The sequence below is a fragment of the Macaca nemestrina genome, chromosome 12 (assembly GCF_043159975.1).
Source record: "Macaca nemestrina isolate mMacNem1 chromosome 12, mMacNem.hap1, whole genome shotgun sequence".
In the NCBI taxonomy this organism is placed as follows: domain Eukaryota; kingdom Metazoa; phylum Chordata; class Mammalia; order Primates; family Cercopithecidae; genus Macaca; species Macaca nemestrina.
This window is the reverse complement of record NC_092136.1, coordinates 18,124,980-18,147,555: the sequence shown is the minus strand read 5'-3', so window position 1 is coordinate 18,147,555 and position 22,576 is coordinate 18,124,980. Positions and strand designations below refer to the sequence as shown.

The 22,576-nt window shown below is 42.7% G+C and overlaps 1 protein-coding gene across 50 annotated transcripts in view; it reads right to left on the bottom strand.

Annotated features, from left to right (window-relative positions):
- LOC105471691 (CUGBP Elav-like family member 1) overlaps positions 1-22,576 on the bottom strand; it is a 93,979-nt gene that overhangs the window by 32,313 nt on the left and 39,090 nt on the right. For 9 of the 50 annotated variants that reach the window (XM_011724429.3, XM_071074643.1, XM_071074644.1 and 6 more), the window contains exon 2: positions 3,390-3,541. The exons of 22 other annotated variants lie outside the window; for them this stretch is intronic. In XM_011724429.3, coding sequence (XP_011722731.1) covers positions 3,390-3,460 — 71 coding nt within the window. In that variant the 5' untranslated portion in view covers positions 3,461-3,541. Of the gene's footprint in view, positions 1-3,389; positions 3,542-4,789; positions 4,862-6,914; positions 7,622-11,173; positions 11,214-22,576 lie in introns of those variants that run through there. 19 more of the 50 variants (XM_071074642.1, XM_071074656.1, XM_071074650.1 and 16 more) reach the window with 7 other exon arrangements.

Sequence of the window (22,576 nt, the reverse complement as noted above, 5' to 3'; positions counted from 1 at the left end):
GCAATCATCTTTAATATCATTCTCAACTGTAATACCCAAGCTTTTGCTATGGTGCCAGATACTACACACTACAGGGCTCTATAAGACTGAGCAATATGTGACCTTGAGGCAATGTCACTGAAAAAGTAGAAGAGCACAACTATAATCCTCTACAAATCCTATAAAGGAATGTTTAAAAGTTCTATGAAAGAAGTGGCTAATATGATTTTACTTTATTGGAGGAGGGGGAGGTGTGTGTGCAGAGATTTCAGCTGCATAGAGCAGGTAAGTAGAAAAAGTGCAACATGGCATGGAGGAAAGAGGCCTAAGGGTGACGAAGAAATGGTAAGGACTGAGGAGATACTGGAAGAGTGGGATAACATTAGAAGGGAGAAAAAGGACTTGAGAAAGTTGTGGAAAGAGTACAGAAACAGAGGGGATCATACTAGAAAGTTGACAAGAATAAAGAGGTAGGTCAGAGGGACCCAGTGAAGGGCTTTCCATGTTATATAGACAGGCTTGGAGTTTATTCCAAGATTTTAGATTAAGTGAATGATCAGATCTGTCCTTTTAAAAGATACCTAAAAATAATCTAGAGGATGAAATAAGGCAGGGAACATGGAGATTGGAAGGCTCTTGCATAAACTACTACCTAGATTAGCGCCCAGTCTCAGACAATACTGAGAAATTTTGGGCCAGGATACACTAGGACCTGGAGTTCACTTGAACTCCAAGGAGGAGAGGAAGAGAAAGAAACTAACAACTCTTGGGTTCTAATGAAGACAATATGGGAATTATTTTTTGTGGGGAAGTCTCTAGATGAAAGTAACCAATGAGCAGTATTTAGAATAAAGTCACAGACCTCAGAAGACATTTGGGGGAACAGAGATCTGAGAAGCAGAGAAGCACATCAGTGTCCCCTTAAGCAATGGGAGAGTGAAAAGTAAAAAGTTTGGGACACAACTCATGAAAACACCCATATCTTAGGGTGCAAGCAAAGTAAGAGGCACCAGTGGAAGCTTAAGAGTGATCAATGGAGAATCAAGAACATTGGGTAACTGTTCACTGACACGAGAGGCAGCCTGGTCTAGTGGGCAAAATATAAAAAGACCTTTACCTTTAAACTTGTACTTCAGGCCCAACATTGATTACTATTTGTCCTCAATCTCTCTCAACTGGGTCTCTCATGTTTAAAATGGGGGCAATAGCCTACGACCAGGCACCCTTGCAAAGCTTTGGTGAAGACGGATGACTAAAACAGATGCAAACACACTTGGAAAAAATGTTGATAATTCATTCCCCGATTGACTCTGAGAATGACCTGCGGTAAGTCCACTAGCTCTCAAACTTCAGTGTGCATGAAAAACATGCTGGACACTTGTTAGACTAGAGTCTAGGGGGTCCTATTCTAGCACAAAAACATCTGAATTTTTAAGTTTCAGGTGACTTTCATGCAGTGGTCCATGGTCCAGATTTAACGGGATACTGAATGAGTCCAATATCTTAAAAGATTAGAAAGCAGGCTGAGAAGAATGCTGTGTCAATGCTGGGTTGAACACCAGGCAGTGGCAAAACACAGGAAGTGTTACAGTGAAAGATAATTTAAGCAACAGTCTTGTTTCTAAGGATCATAAATCCTGGGACATGGAAATATCCTTATTATGTATTAAATCTTTATGATGATATTCACTGTAATTTCACCTGTTACTGCTAAAGTAAAATTTTAGTAGTAAAGAATTCTCATAAAAAGACATTTAAATTACTGTAATTTTGGAGACTACAGAGGAGACATAAGATCCATTTCAAAAGAGTAAGACAGGCCAGGTTCTGAGGCAGCAGGATAGCTTGAGCCCAGGAGTTTAAGACCAGCCTGGGCAACACAGGGAGACCTCATATCTACAAAAAATTTAAAAATCAGCCAGGTGGTGGTGCATGCCTGTGGTCCCAGTCACTTGGGAAGCTGAGGCGAGAGGACTGCTTGAGCCTAGGACATTGAGGCTACAGTGAACTGTGACTGTGCCACAAAGCAAGACCCTATTTCAAAAACAAAGAGAGAAACAGCTAACTTTGAACCCTGCCCCCCAACTATTCCACAAAGAACTGTTTGGTATCTACTATTATCCACACCTGTTACATCTAATCCCAGGGTAGATTGATTTGTACATGGAGGCCTAACCTCAAAGACTTGCATTAACACCTGTTATCTAGAGAATATTCTATCACTTAATATTCTTGGCTTTGAATAACCTAAAGCTCATTTGCTGGAGGTTCCAAAACACTCTGAAGCCTGGTTACAGTGACTGTAATCAGGGGTTGGAAATGTGTCCTTCTGTACAAAGTCCAGAATTCAGGTTTCCAGCAGCTACAACTCAGGGCTAGGTTAGCATTTTGGCTGTGTACAACAGCAGTTCTTGAACAGTACTGCAAGCCAACAAGGTTTCTCGTTCTCACAATTTATTTGGGCAAATTGCCGATCAAGATTGATCCAGTTTTGCTTTTTTTGGAGGGTGAAGGACAATTTGATGTTCCTAAAATCATGTGCTGAGCTGCATTTTCAATGAGACTTGAGGGGGGTGGGGATCAAGGTCCAGGATTACATATTGTATGTTAATACAGAATGTTGTAGACGATACTAAACACACTGACTGTAGCTACCAGTCTCCTCTGTGATATGAGACTAAGAATCTAATAATTTAAAATAATAAAACACTTCCTTCCCAAAAGATTATTTGAAATTGCATGTCCAACCCAAAGCAACAATGCTATAGTATAAAAAAAAAAATACCTTGGAATCTATCATACAGGAAAACACTACAGTTTAAAGGAATTGGAGGCCGGGCGCGGTGGCTCAAGCCTGTAATCCCAGCACTTTGGGAGGCCGAGACGGGTGGATCACGAGGTCAGGAGATCGAGACCATCCTGGTGAACACAGTGAAACCCCGTCTCTACTAAAAATACAAAAAAAAACTAGCCGGGCGAGGTGGCGGGCGCCTGTAGTCCTAGCTACTCGGGAGGCTGAGACAGGAGAATGGCGTGAACCCGGGAGGCGGAGCTTGCAGTGAGCTGAGATCAGGCCACTGCACTCCAGCCCGGGCTACAGAGCAAGACTCCGTCTCAAAAAAAAAAAATAAATAAAATAAAGGAATTGGAACTGGCACACTTGAGCTGATGCTGCTGGTCATATATCAAGTGCACCTTTATATAAATAACTTAAAGCCTTGAGGAAATAAGCAGTAATGAGACAGACTCAGACTATAATTGAAAATAATAGCATGAGAAAATTCAGGTTGTTTTGGCTTCCTTTCCCATTTTTTTCTTCCCCTTCTTAAAAAAAGGAATCAATTTCATCAAATAAAGAAACAGCCCAGTTCCTCTGCTTATGATAAAAATTAGACAACAAAAATACTTACACGGGACTGGAATTCAAAGAGCAATGATCCACCATCATTTCTGGAAGGAAATCCAACTTAAACGCAGCCATCACCTCACTCTCCCCTTCAGAAGCCAATGATATTAACTTGCTGCACTTGTCTGATCCACAAATACACACAGCTTTAGCTTCCTGGGCCCCACAAAAAACACAAAGTGGAAACAGGAGCTCAGGGAAACCAGCAATAAGTGCCACAGAAAGAGGCAGGACTGGGGAAGGGGTAGGGAAAGGGAGTATTGGATTAAAATGGGGATGTGACCATGTGAAGGGAGGCTCAGCCCAGCACACAATGAAAGTGCTGATGCGCCAGGCTTGTTTTGTGCGATTTTCCCTGGCGAAGCAGTACTAAGTGCACTGTCAGATAAACAGAATGTCAGATCCATGAAGATAGCAGTGGCTAACAGAGCAGAAGAAACACAAACTTGTTTCACATCCTCCAAACTCCTCCCTGCAAACCAGTTTTTAAGGTCCCCCAAAGCCTGAAACTAACTGAAGCGAGAAAAGGCTCACCGAAGAAGTGGGTTGTTAGCCTTGCTTTTAAACTTACGTTTCCATGTGCCACAGACAGCAATGAGCACAGTACTTAGGTCCAAACTAACCTCAGAACAGTCACATAAAGAGGAATGATAAGACCATCAGAAGCAGGCCAGAGACAAGCTGGTTGAATAAACTGGCCACCAGAAACTTACCACTCACGTACAACTGCCTACAGTGGATCAACCTTACTTTTTTTTTTCTTGATATTTTCAAAAAAGCATCAATTTCTCAACTGACCTTGCTTTCTCGATGATGTGCTATTTAATGGTTAGAGTAAGGTGTGCTCCTCATCTAGGTGAAAGACTTCAAAAATCCTTTGTTCAGCAACACTCATTAGATGGCACACAGAAATTTTCTTTACTAACTCTGAAGCTTAATTTGCCAGAAAATAAAAATGGAATAGTAATATTCTGCCTCTTACTAGCATACTAGGAAATAATGTATTTTCAGTTCTCTGTTGTCCTTTCTAAAGAAACAAAGAACAAAAGCCACTATAGTGATAATAATGAAAAAGAACTAGGGCCTATCAGGGACAACACTCAAACATGTAAGGGAAAAACCAAGATATGAAGTCTCTTCATTGTCATTTTCCTCCTTTAAACTGTTGCTAAAACCAAGACTAGTGAGTGCACACATAAAAATTCTATTATGGGTGAGCAGTAGAGATGGATATACTTAGCAGTCAAGGCAGATGTGTGCTCCCGTTCTCAATTTAGCTCCACATCCCCCCAAACAACAAATGGTGGCATTTCAATATTTAGGCAGTGACTCTAAAATGTTATCTCTGAAGGCTCCCAAATTTCACAGGCTTTCTTTCCATTTTTATCATTAGAGTTGCCTTACCTCAAAGATTTCACTTCACCCAAGCTCAGTTCACAACACAGGGAACTTTGAAAAAAAGAAGTTATGTTCAGCCTGCAAAGAAGTAAAACGAATGAACTCCTAAACACACAGTTAACGTTAAAAAAAAAAAAAAAAGAAAAAGAAAGGCACAATAGCATAGGCCTGAAAGTTCTAATCTGTGTAACAATGGCTGACATCTGTCTGCATCTGACCCAGGAAGGTGAAAACTGTCTCTTCTGTCCATGTCCAGACGTCATCATCCAAAATCTAGAACTGTAACAGCAACTTACTGCTTTTTCTATTTTTGCCAGAGACTCGCTCATCTGATTTACTACTATAGAGGCAGAAGTGGCAGGAGCTCTCTTCCACCCTATTAAAGCAGCAAAAACAAGCTGCAAGTGAGAGGAGACTGTGCAACTGACACACAGTACACAGTTTACCCAGCCATGCCTGTCAGACAGAAGATGGTAACCCTAGCTGGGACTGGTTAGATTACTGGTTATATTTGTCCTAGTTTTTCCTATGTACACTGGAACTGATGGCATGCCTCTTCCTATAGAAAGCTGCCTGGACCAAAGAATAACTCTGAGTCGACAACCAAATTACATCTTTTAGTGCAATAATTCCTTTAAAAAGACATTCCAGGCTTTAAAAAGGCTGAACAACATCAGCTCACAGTGGTTCACCCCTGTAATCAATCTCAACACTTTGGGAGGCCAAGGCAGGCGGATCACCTGAGGTCAGAAGTTCAAGGCCAGCCTGGCCAACACAGTGAAACTCCATCTCTACTAAAAAAATATCAAAAAAAAAAAAAAATTAGCTGGGCGAGGTGGCACACGCCTGTAACCCCAGCTACTCGGGAGGCTAAGGCGGAGAATAGCTTGAACCCAGGAGGCGGAGGTTGTGGTGAGCCGAGATCACACCACTGCACTCCAGCCTGGGCGACAGAGTAAGACTCCGTCTCCCCCATTCAAAAAAAAAAAAAAAAAAATTCCTTTAAAAAGGATTCAATAAATTTCAAGGAACTTACTGGTTATTGTGTTTTTAATATTTACTAAAAACATACGAAATCTAATTGTATCTCCAGTTCAAATCAGAATCATATCTGTAACGGACTACTTAAATGGAGACATTATTGAGTTGCCAGGCACTGCCCAATGTATGAAAGGATGTGTTCTCCTTAAAATAGTTTTCACTAAGCCAAGGGCTGGGAAACATGATTTAGAGTAATGTCTTAAAATCATTTTTTCCCAGTCATAGAACTTTCATTCAAAAGAAGTCTCTAGAGGCCCAATTTATAAAGCAGTTGAAAATAGAAAGTACGGTCCATGAATTCTCTGTGCTTATACTGCTATTAAAGTCCATTTTATGATTTATAAAGCAACATTGCTTTAAAAACCCACAAGATGGAAATGTCATTACATGAAAGAGGGCACTTCTTTTTAGACAGGTCACAAGAGTTATCTCAGTATAATTAAATTCAACATGCTTTGGGAAAAGAGCACAGAAATTAATCACAAGTCAATTTTAGAAAGAGGTTATGAAGTTAAGTGATAAATTATGGGAATACAAAAATGCAAATATTAAGGGAAATTTAAAAGTAGAAAAGAAAGTTATTCACAAAAAACTGCCCGTGTGTGTGTGTGTGTGTGTGTATGTGCGCATGTGTGTGTTTAAATGTCTTAATTCATCTGGGCACGGTGGCTCAAGCCTGTAATCCCAGCACTTCAGGAGGCCAAGGCAGGCAGATCACGAGGTCAGGAGATCGAGACCATCCTGGCTAACACGGTGAAAACCCGTCTCTACTAAAAATATAAAAAATTAGCTGGGCGTGGTGACACATGCCTGTAATCCCAGCTACTCAGGAGGCTGAGGCAGGAGAATCACTTGAACCCGGGAGGCGGAGATTGCAGTGAGCTGAGATTGCGCCACTGCACTCCAGCCTGGGCGACAGAATGAGACTCTGTCTCAAAATAAATAAAAAAATAAAAAATAAAAATCAAATAGACATTCCAGCCTTTTCCCACAAAGGAAGCATTAGAAATACAGAGGTGACCGAAGGGGTTATAACCAAGGGTCTGCTGCAAAAGAAGGCCTTAACTTTCCCTCAGCCTCTTTTTATCACCTGTTCCTTTCACTCTGAATGTACTTTCACGGTTTCCTCTTCTCTCCCTGGTTGTCCCTCTGTCTGTTTTCTCTGCCTTGAATATTCTCTACTATTTAAAAGAGCAACAATTCAAAGCCTGATTAAGTGAAGGTAGGACCAATCAGCCTGCTGTAACATTAAGAACCCAAATCATTAAAAATGATCAATATAGGTAAGAAAAACACTCAACAGAACAGCATTCATTGCATTTAGGATATAGGCATAGTATAAACTTAACAGGAAGTGTAAAACTGGATTAGAAAAGAGAAAGGCTAGCAATCACAGTATGTTTTGCCAAAAGGATGAAAAAGCAAACAAAAGCACAGTTAAGCAAAAAAGCCTAGGTAGCTTATGCAAACGTCTACCTTGATAGATATAACCAGGGAGTTCTACAACAGGTGAACAGATTTTACACTTCCACCCCAATAATCTAAGTATGTTTGAAAGGGCAATAAAGTGAAGTCTAGTTATATAAGCACAGAGGAGATTAGAAGCTACTACTGAAAAGGGAATCAATGTCATTAAAAATCACCATCAATCTATACAAGGGAATTCAAATTGCAAAAATCTAGGGAATGGTCATAACCTCAGACTGCTGCTAAGTGGACTGGGTATTTTACCCCCGAGTTTCTGGCAGTGAGATGATATAAGAGATTAAAAAAGTAAGCAATTGATACTTGAAAATAACCAACTATAGTAACTTAAATTTTTTTTTTTTTTTTTTTTTTTTTTTTTGAGACGGAGTCTCGCTCTGTCGCCAGGGCTGGAGCGCAGTGGCCGGATCTCAGCTCACTGCAAGCTCCGCCTCCCGGGTTCCCGCCATTCTCCTGCCTCAGCCTCCCGTGTAGCTGGGACTACAGGCGCCCGCCACCTCGCCCGGCTAGTTTTTTTTTTGTATTTTTTTAGTAGAGACGGGGTTTCACCATGTTCGCCAGGATGGTCTCGATCTCCTGACCTCGTGATCCGCCCGTCTCGGCCTCCCAAAGTGCTGGGATTACAGGCTTGAGCCACCGCGCCCGGCCAGTAACTTAAATTTTTACACAGTACCTTTTTGGACCTAAATTTCATTTCTTAAATTGAGTATTTATAATATAATTAGTGGGTCTCCTGAGCTCCCAACCAACTACCTTGCACAGGTAAAATATGCTGACACAAATTGGTAATTATTTCTGTGGTAATTATATTTCACTTGGTGGAAGATTTTTGTTATTGTTACAAAATGTAACAGTTAAGAATAATTTATGGGCCAGGAACACAGGCTCACGCCTATAATCCCAAGCCTATAATCCCAACACTTTGGGAGGCCAAGGTGGGCAGACTGCTCAAGTCCAGGAGTTTGAGACTTGTCTGGGCAACAAAGCAGGACCGACCTCTACAAAAAAATACAAAACATTAGCTGGGTGTGGTGGTACACACTGTAGTCTCAGTTTCTCAGGAGGCTGAGGCACGAGGAGTGACCGGGCCCAGGACGTCAATGCTGCAGTGAGCCAAGATTGAGTCACTGCACTCCAGCCTGGGCAACAGAATAAGACCCTGTCTCAAAAACAAACAAACAAAGCTAACTTTTCCATAAGAATCTAGACAATGTAAAAATTTCTGCATGGTGGGAAGGGAGGTTAAAGAAGAAAGAGAAATATTGTAAAAAGAATTTTTCCGGCTGGGCACAGTGGGAAACACTTTTAATCCTAGCACTTTGGAAGGCCAAGGCAGGAGCATCGTTTGAGCTCAGGCAAGACTAGCCTGGGCAACATGGTGCCATCTCTACAAAAAAAATACAAAAAATAGTGAGGCATGATGGTGCCCATCTGTAGTCCCAGCTACTTGTGAGGCTGAAGTGGGAGGATCACCTGAGCCCAGGAAGGTCAAGGCTGCAGTGAGACTTGCTCACACCACTACACTCCAGCACGGGCAACACAGTGAGACCCTGCCTTACAAAACAAAATAAATAAAACATAAAAAGTCTCCATTTCAGGCTGGGCGCGGTGGCTCATGCCTATAATCCCAGCACTTTGGGAGGCCGAGGTGGGCGGATCACTTAAGGTCAGGAGTTCTAAACCAGTTTGGCCAACATGGTGAAACCCCATCTCTACTAAAAATACAAAAATTAGCTGGATGTGGTGGTGGGTGCCTGTAGTCCCAGCTACTTGGGAGGCTGAGGCAGGAGAATTGCTTGAACCCAGGAGGCGGAGGTTGCAGTGAGCCAACACCATGCCATTGCACTCCAGCCTGGGCAACAGAGTGACACTCCATCACACACACAAAAATTTCCATTTCAAATCTAAAATCACTGTACCAAAAAAAGCACTACGTTTAATAATTTGTTGTGTGCAAGTTGCTTTGCCTGTAAAATTATCACATATGGTATACTGAAAGGATATGACAAAAACATCACCATTTTGAAAACTAAAAAGTTTTCCATTTCCTCCCCCTATCCTTAATCACAGAAAGACTCTGTACTCAGCACTAGTATAGCCTCAGAGCCTTCCTTGGAGTATCTGTCAGTAACCCTGACCCAACAAACAGTCCTGTCAAATTGTGACCACCCTTCCAATCAAGTCATACTTTCAGATCCCACGCTAGTTCTGGAACTTAAGTGCATTTCTTAGTTGGTAACAATATATCGTAAGTTTATACTTTATTTAAGCTCCAGTGCTGATTTAAAAACCAGTATGTTAGGCCAGGTGCGGTGGCTCACACCTGCAATCCCAGCACTTTGGGAGGCCAAGGCGGGCAGATCACGAGGTCAGGAGATCGAGACCATCCTGGCTAATACAGTGAAACCCCTTCTCTACTAAAAAAATACAAAAAAATTAGCCGGGCGTGGTGGCAGGCGCCTGTAGTACCAGTTACTTGGGAGACTGAGGCAGGAGAATGGTGTGAACCCAGAAGGCGGAGCTTGCAGTGAGCCGAGATCACGCCACTGCACTCCAGCCTAAGTGACAGAGTGAGGCTCTGTCTCAAAAAAAAAAAAAATCAAAAAAAATGAAAAACTCAGTCTGTTAGCCAGGCACAGTGGCTCACACCTGTAATCCCAGTACTTTGGGAGGCCGAGGCCAGCAGATCACCTGAGGTCAGGAGTTCGAGACCAGCCTGGTCAACATGATGAAACTCCGTCTCTACTAAAAATACAAAAATTAGCCAGGCGCAGTAGCAGGCATCTCTAATACCAGCTACTCGGGAGGCTGAGCCACAAGAATCACCTGAACCCAGGAGGCGGAGCCTACAGTGACCTGAGATCGTGCCACTGCACTCCAGCCTGGGTGACAAGAGTGAAACTCCATCCCCACCCCCCACCCCCCCCAAAAAAAAAATTCCGTATGTTGAACAAATTCTGGTTCAAGAAAGGTATTATTGTCTGTATGGAATCTACTAAGTTCTGTCCTCATCTCTGTTCCAGTGGTGTCCAATCTTTAGGCTTCCTTGTGCCACACTGGAAGAAGAATTGTCTTGGGCCACAAATAAAATACACTAATGATAGCCGATGAGTTAAAAAAAAAAAAAAAAAAAATTTGCAGGCTGGGCGCGGTGACTCACGCCTGTAATCCCAGCACTTTGGGAGGCCAAGGAGGGCGGATCACGAGGTCAAGAGATAGAGACCATCCTGGCTAACACGGTGAAACCCTGTCTCTACTAAAAATACAAAACATTAGCCAGGCATGGTGGCGCATGCCTATAGTCCCAGCTACTCGGGGGGGCTGAGCCAGGAGAATCACTTGAACCTGGGAGGTGGAGGGGTTGCAGTGAGCCAAGATTGTGACACTGCTCTCCAGCCTGGGTGACAGAGCAAGACTCCGTCTCAAAAAAAAAAAAAAAAAGGAAAAAAAAAATCTCATGTTTTAAGAAAGTTCATAAATTTGTATTAGGCTATATTCAAAGTCGTCCTGGAACACATGCAGCCCACAGGCCGCGGGTTGGACAAGTCTGGTGTAGAGTATTCCTCCCAGCTCCCTCCAACATACACACGTTCCTCCCAACAGCTGTAAGAATTAGGCGGTAGCTAGTTTTAGTGGGAGATAAGCCTGCCTTGGAAAATAGCTAAGTTTGAAAGAGTTGGAAAAGAGGGCAAGAAAATATTTCTAGCTTCCCAGAGACATACATTTTGCAAATGTTATCCCATAATGTAGAAAAGAAGCCATCACCTTTCTGAAAGCAACTTTTTCATATCTGCATAGCAGGCCTCATGCAAGAAGGTTAAAAAGAGAGCCATGGAGCACACCCATTCAGTAGTTAGCCCATACCTGTAGCTTTACACTTCCCTCTCTGGACTATGTCTTCACTCTAAAAAACCAAGGAAAGAAAAATAAGTGGGCCATGCCTAGATGTCTTTCATGACTCGAGATATATAGCCTCTTTCCAAAGAAAAGCCCCTTTGTCACCATGGCAGAAGATAAAAATACGTAGCCTTTTTTACTCCTGCGCCCTTTTTACTCAATACCTTAAAGATAAGTTGCATTTAATATCTCAAGGCTAATTTTAAAACACAACTTAAACGATGGGGGAAGTAAAATACTAAAAGGCTTAAAACAGTCTTGCCCTAAAATGTCATAACAAATAGCAAACCAATGACTAGAATTTATGAGGTTGAATTTCAATACATCTAGGTCACTAAAACAATCATTTTTAACATCTGCTTTTGGACGGGAGACTAAGAAAAACTAAAGGCTGTATAATTATTTTAGCAATTAAGGATCATGTTATTAATGTGGAGAGACCACACTATTTCCCCAAAGCAACCTTCCTGAATACATAGGTGCCGGGCATGAAACCCTACAAAAGCAACCAAGTTCCTGCCACTGTAAATGCATCTTGGTGGCCCTAGTGTGGCGGTGAACCACTGAAACCAAAAAAAATCAGAAGATGGGGAAGTTAATTGAAGGTAAAAGCAAACAGAGGAACCACAAAACCAATTCGTTTTATTTTTAAACATTATTGAACAATCTTGCAAGTAAAAACTGATTATATAAAACTGCCCAAATTCCTACAAACTTCCACGTACAACTCCTGCCAGCTGTATTTCTATCTGGCTCTCATTACAGACAATAAACTATTCAAAGTCACCAAGGACAATGTCTACACTGGAAAGTACAAGAATTCTGAAAGACAAAGCCAGACCCAGAACTAACTAATAAGACACTGCCTATCCTCCCTGAAGACAGAGACATTTCTTAACTGGCATAAAATAGGTGCTAAGTATTAACTTTTCATGCAGACTTAATTAGTTTCCAATTTTGCTAATAAAGTAGTGATGTGTTCCAATAATTTTAAGGGCAAAGCTTAAACTAATTTTTTAAAAAAGAACTTCCTAAAAGCATTTATTTGCATCTGTCTATACCATCAAAAGTCATCAAGAAAAAAGGAACTTCCATTTACTAAGTTCACAAACTTCATTCAATCCTTTATCATTATGACCATTTAAGGTGAGGACTACCCTAAGGATTCAGATGCTAAGGAAGATAAACTGCCCATGGCTTCTTGGTAGGTCTGTCTCTCTAGAGAAATGTGACCATAATTCAGGAGGTACCAACTTTTACTGAGATAGTGTGTCTTGAGAAGGCTCTGTAGTGGTTATCACAGATGGTAGACAGCAAGTTAAATTTCTACTTGTTAAGAGTTCTTCTGGAAGACGTAAAGAGCAAAGAAAAGGCCAGGGAATCACATTTCCCTCCAAATTTTATGTGAAACACAGTTTGAAAAACAGTGTTATTATGTGATGGGTTTTCATAGGCATCACTTCTACCCTCTGAGACCAGACTCAGACTGCAAGCTAGTCAGGGAATCTCCAAGATAAAGAGAGCAAAAAGGAGACCTGGAGTTGTTAAGGATCAATACATGAAAGGGTAAGGGACAGGTATCTTAAGTCCCAGAGAACACAGCAGCCCTTAGGGGGCTAGGAACATTTTAACTGCCAGTCCAAGAGAAAGAAAAAAAAAATGAATTTAAGAAACAAAACAAACAAACAAAAAACTCCACATAAACAGGATATCATCCTACTCCTAAGCCACTGAAAGACTTTTTAAAGGAAACCACACACACACACACACACACACCCCAATAAATAAATAAATAAATAAATAAATAAATAAAAAAAACACACTGTAATCTTCCACACAGGATCCTGTCACTTGGAGAAGGGCAAATGAATAAATAGTCCACTACACAAAAAAGGTTGTTTGTGCTGGCCGGGCACGGTGGCTCACGCCTGTAATCTCAGCACTTTGGGAGGCCGAGGCGGGCAGATCACGAGGTCAGGAGATTGAGACCATCCTGGCTAACACGGTGAAACCCCATCTCTACTAAAAACACAAAAAATTAGCGGGGCGTGGTGGCAGGCGCCTGTAGTCCCAGCTAATTGGGAGGCTGAGGAAGGAGAACAGCGTGAACCCAGGAGGCGGAGCTTGCAGTGAGCTGAGATCACGCCACTGCATTCCAGCCTGGGCAACAGAGCGAGACTCCATCTCAAAAAAAAAAAAAAAAAAAAAAAAAAAAAGGTTGTTTGTTTGTTTTGAGACGAAATTTCGCTCCTGTTGCCCAGGCTGGAGTGCAATGACGCGATCTTGGCTTACTGCAATCTCCACCCACCAGGTTTAAGCAATTCTCTGCCTCAGCCTCCTGAGTAGCTGGGATTATAGGCATGCGCCACCATGCCCAGCTAATTTTGTATTTTTAGTAGAGATGGGATTTCACCATGCTGGTCAGGCTAGTCTCGAACTCCTGATCTCAGGGGATCCGCCCACCTCGGCCTCCCAAAGTGCTGGGATTACAGGGGTGAGCCACTGTGCCCGGCCTCAAAAAAGTTGTGTGTATATATATATATATATTTTTGTTTGTTTGTTTGTTTGTTTTTTCTTTTTTTTTTGAGACGGAGTCTCGCTCTGTCGCCCAGGCTGGAGTGCAGTGGCGCGATCTCAGCTCATTGCAAGCTCCGCCTCCCAGGTTCACGCCATTCTCCTGCCTCAGCCTCCGGAGTAGCTGAGACTACAGGCGCCCACCACCTCGCCCGGCTAGTTTTTTTGTATTTTTAGTAGAGACGGGGTTTCACCGTGGTCTCGATCTCCTGACCTCGTGGTCCACCTGCCTCGGCCTCCCAAAGTGCTGGGATTACACGCGTGAGCCACCGCGCCCGGCAAAAGTTGTATTTTTTTAAAGCTTTGTCTTCCCAGTTTTGCTTTTCCTATGTTATTTCATTGCCTATTCTGTGAGAAAACCAAAATGCTTTGGGGAGAGAGAAAAGCTGAATGAAAACTAAAAGCTTTGACTGTTTTACAACTTTCCTTTCGTTTCTGTGGGGAAACAAAGGACACATGCTCCGTGAGAAAGCCTGAACTGTTTGTACTATATTTCCTTGTAGCTCCACGGATGTCTGTTTCTATTAACATTATCTCTACTTTTCTCTATCACAATGCGAGGGCCAGGAAGTATATAGGTGGTTCTAAAGAGGAGTAAAAAAGCTAAGAGGGGGGCTGGGTGTGGCAGTGCACACCTGTAGTCCTAGCAACTTGGAGGGCTAAGGCAGGAGCACTGCTTGAGCCCAGAAGTTTGAGGCTGTAGTGAGCTATGCTGGCACCACTGCACTCCAGCTTAGGCCACACAGCTTAGTGAGACCCTGTCTCCCCACCCCACTCCAAAATAAGGCTAAAGGGAAAAAGGAGCAAAAAAAATGTAGGGAACAGCCAGGCATGGTGGGGTTCATGCCTGTAATCCCAGCACTGTGGGAGGTCGAGGCAGGTGGATCACTGAAGGTCAGGAGTTCCAGACCAGTCTGGCCAACATGGTGAAACCCTGTCTCTACTAAAAATACAAAAATTAGCTGGGTGTGGTGTTTAAAAAAAAAAAAAAAAAGCACCTATAATCCCAGCTACTCGGGAGGCTGAGGCATAAGAATCACTTGAACCTGGGAAGCAGAGGTTGCAGTGAGCCGAGATCGCTCCACTGCATTCCAGCCTGGGCAACAGGGTGATATACGGTTTCAAAAAAAAAAAAAAACGGTAAGGAAGTAGGGAGAGTGGCGACAGCAAGATGAAGGGCAAGCTAGCTGAGGGTTCCAATATTATCTGCCTGCGATAAATGTTTAAAGACATTTAAAATACAACCTTGTAAACTAGTTCAACCATTATGGAAAACAGTATGGCGATTTCTCAAGGATCTAGAACTAGAAGTACCATATGACCCAGCCATCCCATTACTGGGGATATACCCAAAGGATTATAAATCATGCTGTTATAAAGACACATGCACTCGTATGTTCACTGCGGCACTCTTCACAATAGCAAAGACTTGGAATCAACCCAAATGTCCATCAGTGACAGACTGGATTAAGAAAATGTGGCACATATACACCATGGAATACTATGCAGCCATAAAAAAGGATGAGTTTGTGTCCTTTGTAGGGACATGGATGCAGCTGGAAACCATTCTCAGCAAACAATCGCAAGAACAGAAAACCAAACACCACATGTTCTCACTCATAGGTGGGAACTGAACAATGAGATCACTTGGACTCGGGAAGGGGAACATCGCACACCGGGGCCTATTATGGGGGGGGGAGGGGGGGAGGGGGGGGGGAGGGGGGGAGGGGGGAGGGGGGAGGGGGGAGGGGGGAGGGGGGAGGGGGGAGGGGGGAGGGATTGCACTGGGAGTTATACCTGATGTAAATGACGAGTTGATGGGTGCTGACGAGTTGATGGGTGCAGCACACCAACATGGCACAAGTATACATATGTAACAAACCTGCACATTATGCACATGTACCCTAGAACTTAAAGTGTAATAATAAAAAAGTAGCATTAAAATGTGTATATGACTAAAATAAAATAAAATAAAATACAACCTCATAAGTTTTTAAATTGTTCTTGACTGACAGAAAAGGCTCTGAGATCACCTAAAAGCCTTTCTTAGAATAGGCAAGGTAATAAGCTCTTTATAAAAATTTCTTAGTGTTTTCTACTGGCCTATACAGCTTGTACACTGAGTAAATGACAAAACGGTGTCTTTCCCAGGATGACTGGCACTGATTCAGTCACCATCAGCAGCTCTTACATAGAACGTGCTATATCACAAACTCCAAAGACAAGGGCCTGTGGCACAATGATGTTCAATAACATACATAAGTCCTAAGCCCATGAACTTGGCCTCATTAGTAAGACTCACTGTTCTTTTTTTTTTCCCCCCCAAGGGTCTCGCTCTGTCGCCCAGGCTGGAATGCAGTGGTGTCATCTTGGCTCACTGCAACCTCCGCCTCCTGGGCTCAAGCAATCCTCCCACCACGGCCTCCCAAGTAGCTTGAACTACAGGTGCGTACCACCACGCCCGGCTAATTTTTGTATTTTTTGTAGAGAAAGGGTTTTGCCATGTTGCCCAGGCTGGTCTTGAACTCCTGGGCTCAAGAGATCCAGCCCCCTTGGCCTCACGAAGTGCTGGGATTACAGATGCAAGCCCCCGCATCTGGCCAACTCACTCTTACTAACAACTGTTAGTAAGCAACCTTAATAATTCCTTGAAAAACTTTTTTGATATAAGACAGGAAACTAATAAAGAAATTAGCCAGGAAAAAAAGAATTTAGTTGGGTACAGTGGCTCATACCTATAATCCCAACACTCTGGGAAGCTCAGGTGAGAGGATTGCTTGAGCCCACAAGTTTGAGACCAGCCTGGACAACATCGTGAAACCCTGCTTCTATCAAAAAGAAAAAAAAAATTAGTTGGGCATGGTGACGTGTGTCTGTAGTCCCAGCTACTCGGAAGGTTGAGGTGGGAGGATTGCTTGAGCCCAGAGGTTGAGGCTGCAGTGAGCTGTGATGGCACCACTGCACTCCAGCCTAGGTAACAGCAAGATTGTCTCAAAAAAACGAAACAAAAAATAATTTAACAACTATCCAGATTAGAGATTTTTAAACGATCTTAAAAGCAGAAGTGTTTTTGTCCTAAACATGAAAGTGAGGCTGTTCAGGTCAAAGATAGAGGAGGGAAAGGCAGGCCCCAACTGTCAGTCTCTCTTAGCCCTCAGGGTAAACCTCTTGGGAAATAAGAGGTAATCTCTTGGGAAATAAGAGAACTAGATGAAATAATTCAAAACAATAGATAATTCATCAATATTATATCTGGCTTTGACACAAATGGTTTTTTTAACAATAAATTTTCCTATCTTTAGAATCAATGTATTTAACATACAATCAGTGGTAATAAATGCACATCTTCAAATTGATGGAATATGGCATTTAAAGTTTGTAAACCCTTATCACTTAAAAGTAAGGAGAAATATCTAGACATTTGTAAAGTGGCAATAAGTAAGAGCTAACATTTTTTGAGCATTTACCATACACTATGATCTGTTTTGGGTGCTTTACATTTAATCCTCGTATGTACGCTATCTCCATTTTGCAGATGAGAAAAGACACAAAGAGATGAAATGACTCCCTCAAGATCACAGGGATATGGGCTAAGAAGGCTGCTTCAGGTTAAAAATTGTCTCCAAGGAAGCTCATGCACATAACCCACAGAAAGGTCTGTTTAAATGCTAAGGGCCATAAAGTTGAGTTTGACTTTTTTTTTGAGACAGAGTCTCTCTCTGTCGTCCAGGCTGAAGTGAAGTGGCGTGATCTCGACTCACTGCAACCTCCGCCTCCCAGGTTCAAGTGTTTCTTGTGCCTCAGCCTCCCAAGTAGCTAGGACTACAGGCACAAGCCACCATGCCCAGCTAATGTTTTGTATTTTCAGTAGAAACAGGGTTTCCCCATGTTGCCAAAGCTGGTCTTGAACTCCTGAGCTTAGGCAATCCACCATCCTTGGTCTCCCAGAGTGTGCTAGGATTACAGGAGTGAGCCACTGTGCCCGGTTTTTTGTTTTGTTTTGAGATGGAGTCCCGTTCTGTTGCCCAGGTTGGAGTGCAGTGGCATGATCTCTGATCACTGCAACTTCCACCTCCTGGGTTCAAACAATTCTCCTGCCTCAGCCTCCCGAGCAGCTGGGACTACAGGCACTTGCCACCACACCTGGTTAATTTTTTTGTATTTTTAGTAAAGACAGGGTTTCACTGTATTAGCCAGGATGGTCCTGATCTCCTGACCTCATGATCTACCCGCCTTGGCCTCCCAAAGTGCTGGAATTACAGGCATGAGCCAACGTGCCTGGACTTCTTTTTTTAAAGAGATGAGGGATAGGCCAGGAGCAGTGGCTCAAGCCTGTAATCCCAGCACTTTGGAAGGCCGAGATGGGCGGATCATGAGGTCAGGAGATCAAGACCATCCTGGCTAACACGGTGAAACCCTGTCTCTACTAAAAAATACAAAAAACTAGCCGGGCGATGTGGCGGGCGCCTGTAGTCCCAGCTACTCCGGAGGCTGAGGCAGGAGAATGGCGTAAACCCAGGAGGCGGAGCTTGCAGTGAGCTGAGATCTGGCCACTGCACTCCAGCCTGGGCAGCAGAGTGAGACTCCGTCTCAAAAAAAAAAAAAAAGAAATGAGGGATCACTCTGCCCGGCTAATTTTTTTGTATTTTTAGTAGAGACAGAGTCTGGCCACGTTAGCCAGGCCGGTCTCGAACTCCTGACCTCAAGTGATCTGCCCACCTCAGCCTCCCAAAATGTTGGGATTACAGGTGTGAGCCTCCGCACCCTGCCCAAACTTTTAACCGGAAGAGAGACAAGAGACAAATAACAGAATTAATTTGTGAAAAGTATATTCTCTTTAAAGTACTACTTTTCAGTCAGCTTGCAATGCCCTTTACTACTTTCTTTCTGTTACATGCCAGGCTCAATAAGTTAGGTCCCCTGCTTTAGAAAACTGCATGTTCACCTACTCTCATGCTCCAGAGAGCCAAGTAATCAGATAAAAGGATCAAGTGGGAAGCAGAGCTCTCAGGAGCTGGAGGCCTGTAAACTCAACAATGCTTTAGGCTAAACTTCAGGCTAAACTTTATGCTAAACCGTGTGAAAATGGACAAGTGAGATTTCCTGAAGACAAAATCCATAGCTTTCATCAGATTCTGTAAGGGGTTCACAACCATTCTTAGAATGGTTCCCCCTTAGACTTCCAATCCCTAGAGGATGGGACTAGATTAATGTAGACTAACACTAAGTCATCTAAAACTATAGCTGTATTTTCTCTAAACAAGTTTTTAAAGTTATCTAGTTTAGTCCACATCACATATGATTCACCTGTAAAACTGATTTTAACCTTATTTCAAAATGTTGTTAGTGAACTATGTTTCAACTGACTTTCTCATTTACATTCATATCCACAGAACACCTGAATAAAAGTAACACATATCAGACCTTCAATTGTTGAACTTAATTCCCCAGTTTATCCGGTGTAATTTGTAAAGTTTCTATGAATTTTCCTGAATTGAGACATACTTGCACTTTCTAGTTTTTTGGGGTTTTTCCCCCTTGAAACTGTAGGTACTTGGGTAAAAAAGCAACATGGGGGGCAGCACCCTCTCTTTTTCTTTTTTTTTTTTTTTTGGGACAGAGTCTCGCTCTGTCGTCCAGGCTGGAGTGCAGTGGTGTGATCTTGGCTCACTGCAAGCTCCGCCTCCCGGGTTCATGCCATTCTCCTGCCTCAGCCTCCTGAGTAGCTGGGACTACAGGCGCCCACCACCACACCTAATTTTTTTGTACTTTTAGTAGAGACAGGGTAACACCGTGTTAGCCAGGATGGTCTCGATCTCCTGACCTCATGATCCGCCCTCCTTGGCCTCCCCAAAGTGCTGGGATTGCAGGTATAAGCCACCACGCCCGGCCACCCACCTTTTTTAAAACAAAATATTTCATAAGTATTCCTTCCTGTTTTAATTTTTCCATTTCCCCAACTTTAATTAATTATACATACAACTATATTTTGGTTTATAGTCTACCAGGATTTCTTCCATGCATACAATAAAAAGTAAAAGCATTCAAATACACAAAATTTTCTTTTCTTTTCTTTTTTTTTCTAGATAGAGTCTTGTTCTGTCGCCCAGGCCGGAGTGCAGTGGCGCAATCTCAGCTCACTGCAGCCTCCGCCTCCCAGGTTCAAGCAATTCTGCTTCAGCCTCCCGAGTAGCTGGGACTACAGGCATGTACCACCACACCCTACTAATTTTTGTATTTTTTAGTAGAGACAGGGTTTCAGCACGTTGGCCAGGCTGGTCTTGAACTCCTGACCTCAAGTGATGGGCTCACCTTGGCCTCCCAAAGTGCTGGGATTACAGGCATGAGCCACCGTGCCCAGCCTCAAATACACAGAATTTTCAAATTCAATATTATGCTAAGTATACTACTGCACAACCTACTTTTTTTCACGTAACAATGACAAACATTTTCTCGTAAGCAGCCATTATTAAAGGATCAGAGCCACTAATGGCCTAAAGCTTGACTCTGCCAATAGCATCCTTGCATATTCACAACCAATAAATAGAACTATTTCACAAAACCAACATAATTATTAAATCCTCAGAAATCATACAAAAAAAGTAGTATACGAAAGTTGGATGGGAGCGGGCTCTCTATTCTCCTCCTTCCTCCCTAATCTAGCTCACCTACTATTTAGTTATATGATCTTCCCATGAGTATGTAAGCACCTAAACCAGAGGTCATCTCACCTGAGAGGCACCCTATTTTAGAGGCACTCAGATGAGGCAAACAGAGCATGCAAAAAACATTTTTAAACATCTTTTTGGCCAGGCATGATGGCTCATCCCTGTAATCCCAGCACTTTGGGAGGCCAAGGCAGGAACATCTCTAGCACCCAGGAGTTTGAGACCAGCTTCGGCAACACAGCAAGACCCCATCTCTTAAAAAAAAAAAAAAATCAGGCATGGCGACACGCGCCTGTAGCCCTAATCTGGATGCTGAGGTAGGAGGATTGCTTGAGTCCAGAAGTTTGAGGATGCAGTGAGCCATGATCGTGCCACTGCACTCCAGTCTGGGTGACAGAGCAAGACCTTGTTTCAAAAAATAAACAAATAATTTTAAAAATCTCTTTTCCTATTTCCTCCCCCAAATGCCCACTCTCTCGGTGTAACTCTCAAATCCCCCGTATCTCCTCTCTGCCCCCCAAACAGCTTCCTACTGTGGTGAGAGTTGGGAGGAGGAATCTAATTATTTCTATAGTTCCTGTTTCTTTCCCATGGCAGTACTGTCAACAGTGGACAACAAATTGCTGGATGTAGCAGTAGCAATCTACATATGGTAACTAAGCTAATGCACAGCTTTCTCTGGGCAGAATTACTAATGCTTCTACCTATCATTGTAGTATGAACCCAATGTTCCAGGCACATCAGTGTTAAGTATTTGCCTGGTGGCTTCTACCTTCAAAGGCACAGAAGTAATACACAGAAGTAAGGGGAAGAATGCACAGAGGTGGAGGAAGTGGGAGCTCTGAAGACACCAAGGGAGGGTGCTAGCTACAAGGACTGTGATACCAGACAAAGTACCTAATTCAAACCCAAAGGCTCAGTCATTCAACCTTTCCATAATATTCATGATCGCTTGCTCAAATTTGGCATGTTCTAAGGCCACAGTTCCTTCTTAGTTTCACTGCCCTGCCATGAGGCCAAATCTGTCTCATCTAGTGAGTCACTACTGCTCCTCTTTCCAACTGCATTTTGATTTCAGCCCACTTGTGCCGCTCATCAGGGCTGCACCATATGTTAGTACCATGTAGGCAGAATGTGACTAATTTTTTTCTCAAGCACTGTCAGAGTTACTTTTAAAACCACCTTATAATCTTGATGTCTCTTGCAGAGTCATTATAATACGTAACCTTTGGAAATGACTATAATTATTTTTCTGAGTGCTCAAAGGAGATTCTTCAGCATTTTTATTCCCATTTTTCAGATGAAGGAACTAAAGGGAAGATAAGGGATTAAGAGAACTGGGTTCCACAACCAACCACTGGAACTTGGATCTTCTCTAGTCACAGTGCTGTATTTGGTAAAACAAGGCAGCCTGTAAAATGTTTTTTATTAGTAAACTCAAAAGATTACTTTGCCTCTCTTTATTATTTACTTATTTATTTTTTTAAGACAGTGTCTCGCTCTGTCGCCCAGGCTAGAGGGCAGTGGTGTGATCTCAGCTCCCTGCAACCTCTGCCTCCTGGGTTCAACATGGTGAAACCCTATCTCTACTAAAAATACAAAAATTAGCCGGGTATGTGGCAAGCCTGTAATCCCAGCCATTTGGGAGGCTACAGCAGAAAGAACTGCTTGAACCCAGGAGGCGAGCTGAGATCACGTCACTATACTACAGCCTGAGAGACAGAGTGAGACTCTGTCTCAAAATAAAAAATAAAAATAAAAAGAGAGAGAAAAGGATGGAATTGCCCATGGACCACAAATGATTTTCGAATTGGTCAAGATCGTAATAAGTGAGTGAAAGTAATGCTCTAATACACTGAAAGTAAAATAGAGATGACTTGCAGATTTAGCTAGTATCACCAAATTCCCCCCAAATTTAGTTTAAGAGGAAGGGGAGCAGCTGCTTCTACCTCCCGTAGGCAACTTGCCTCTTCTCCAGCAGTAACAGCAATAATGGTTGCTACAGCTGATAATTAAGCTCATCTCAAGAAGGTTTCTTAAATCTTCCAGGTATTGCAGATCCTATGTTTATTCTAGTAACTCTTCAGGGTAATTGCTTGATTGACGCTGCAATTATTAGGCCTCCCCA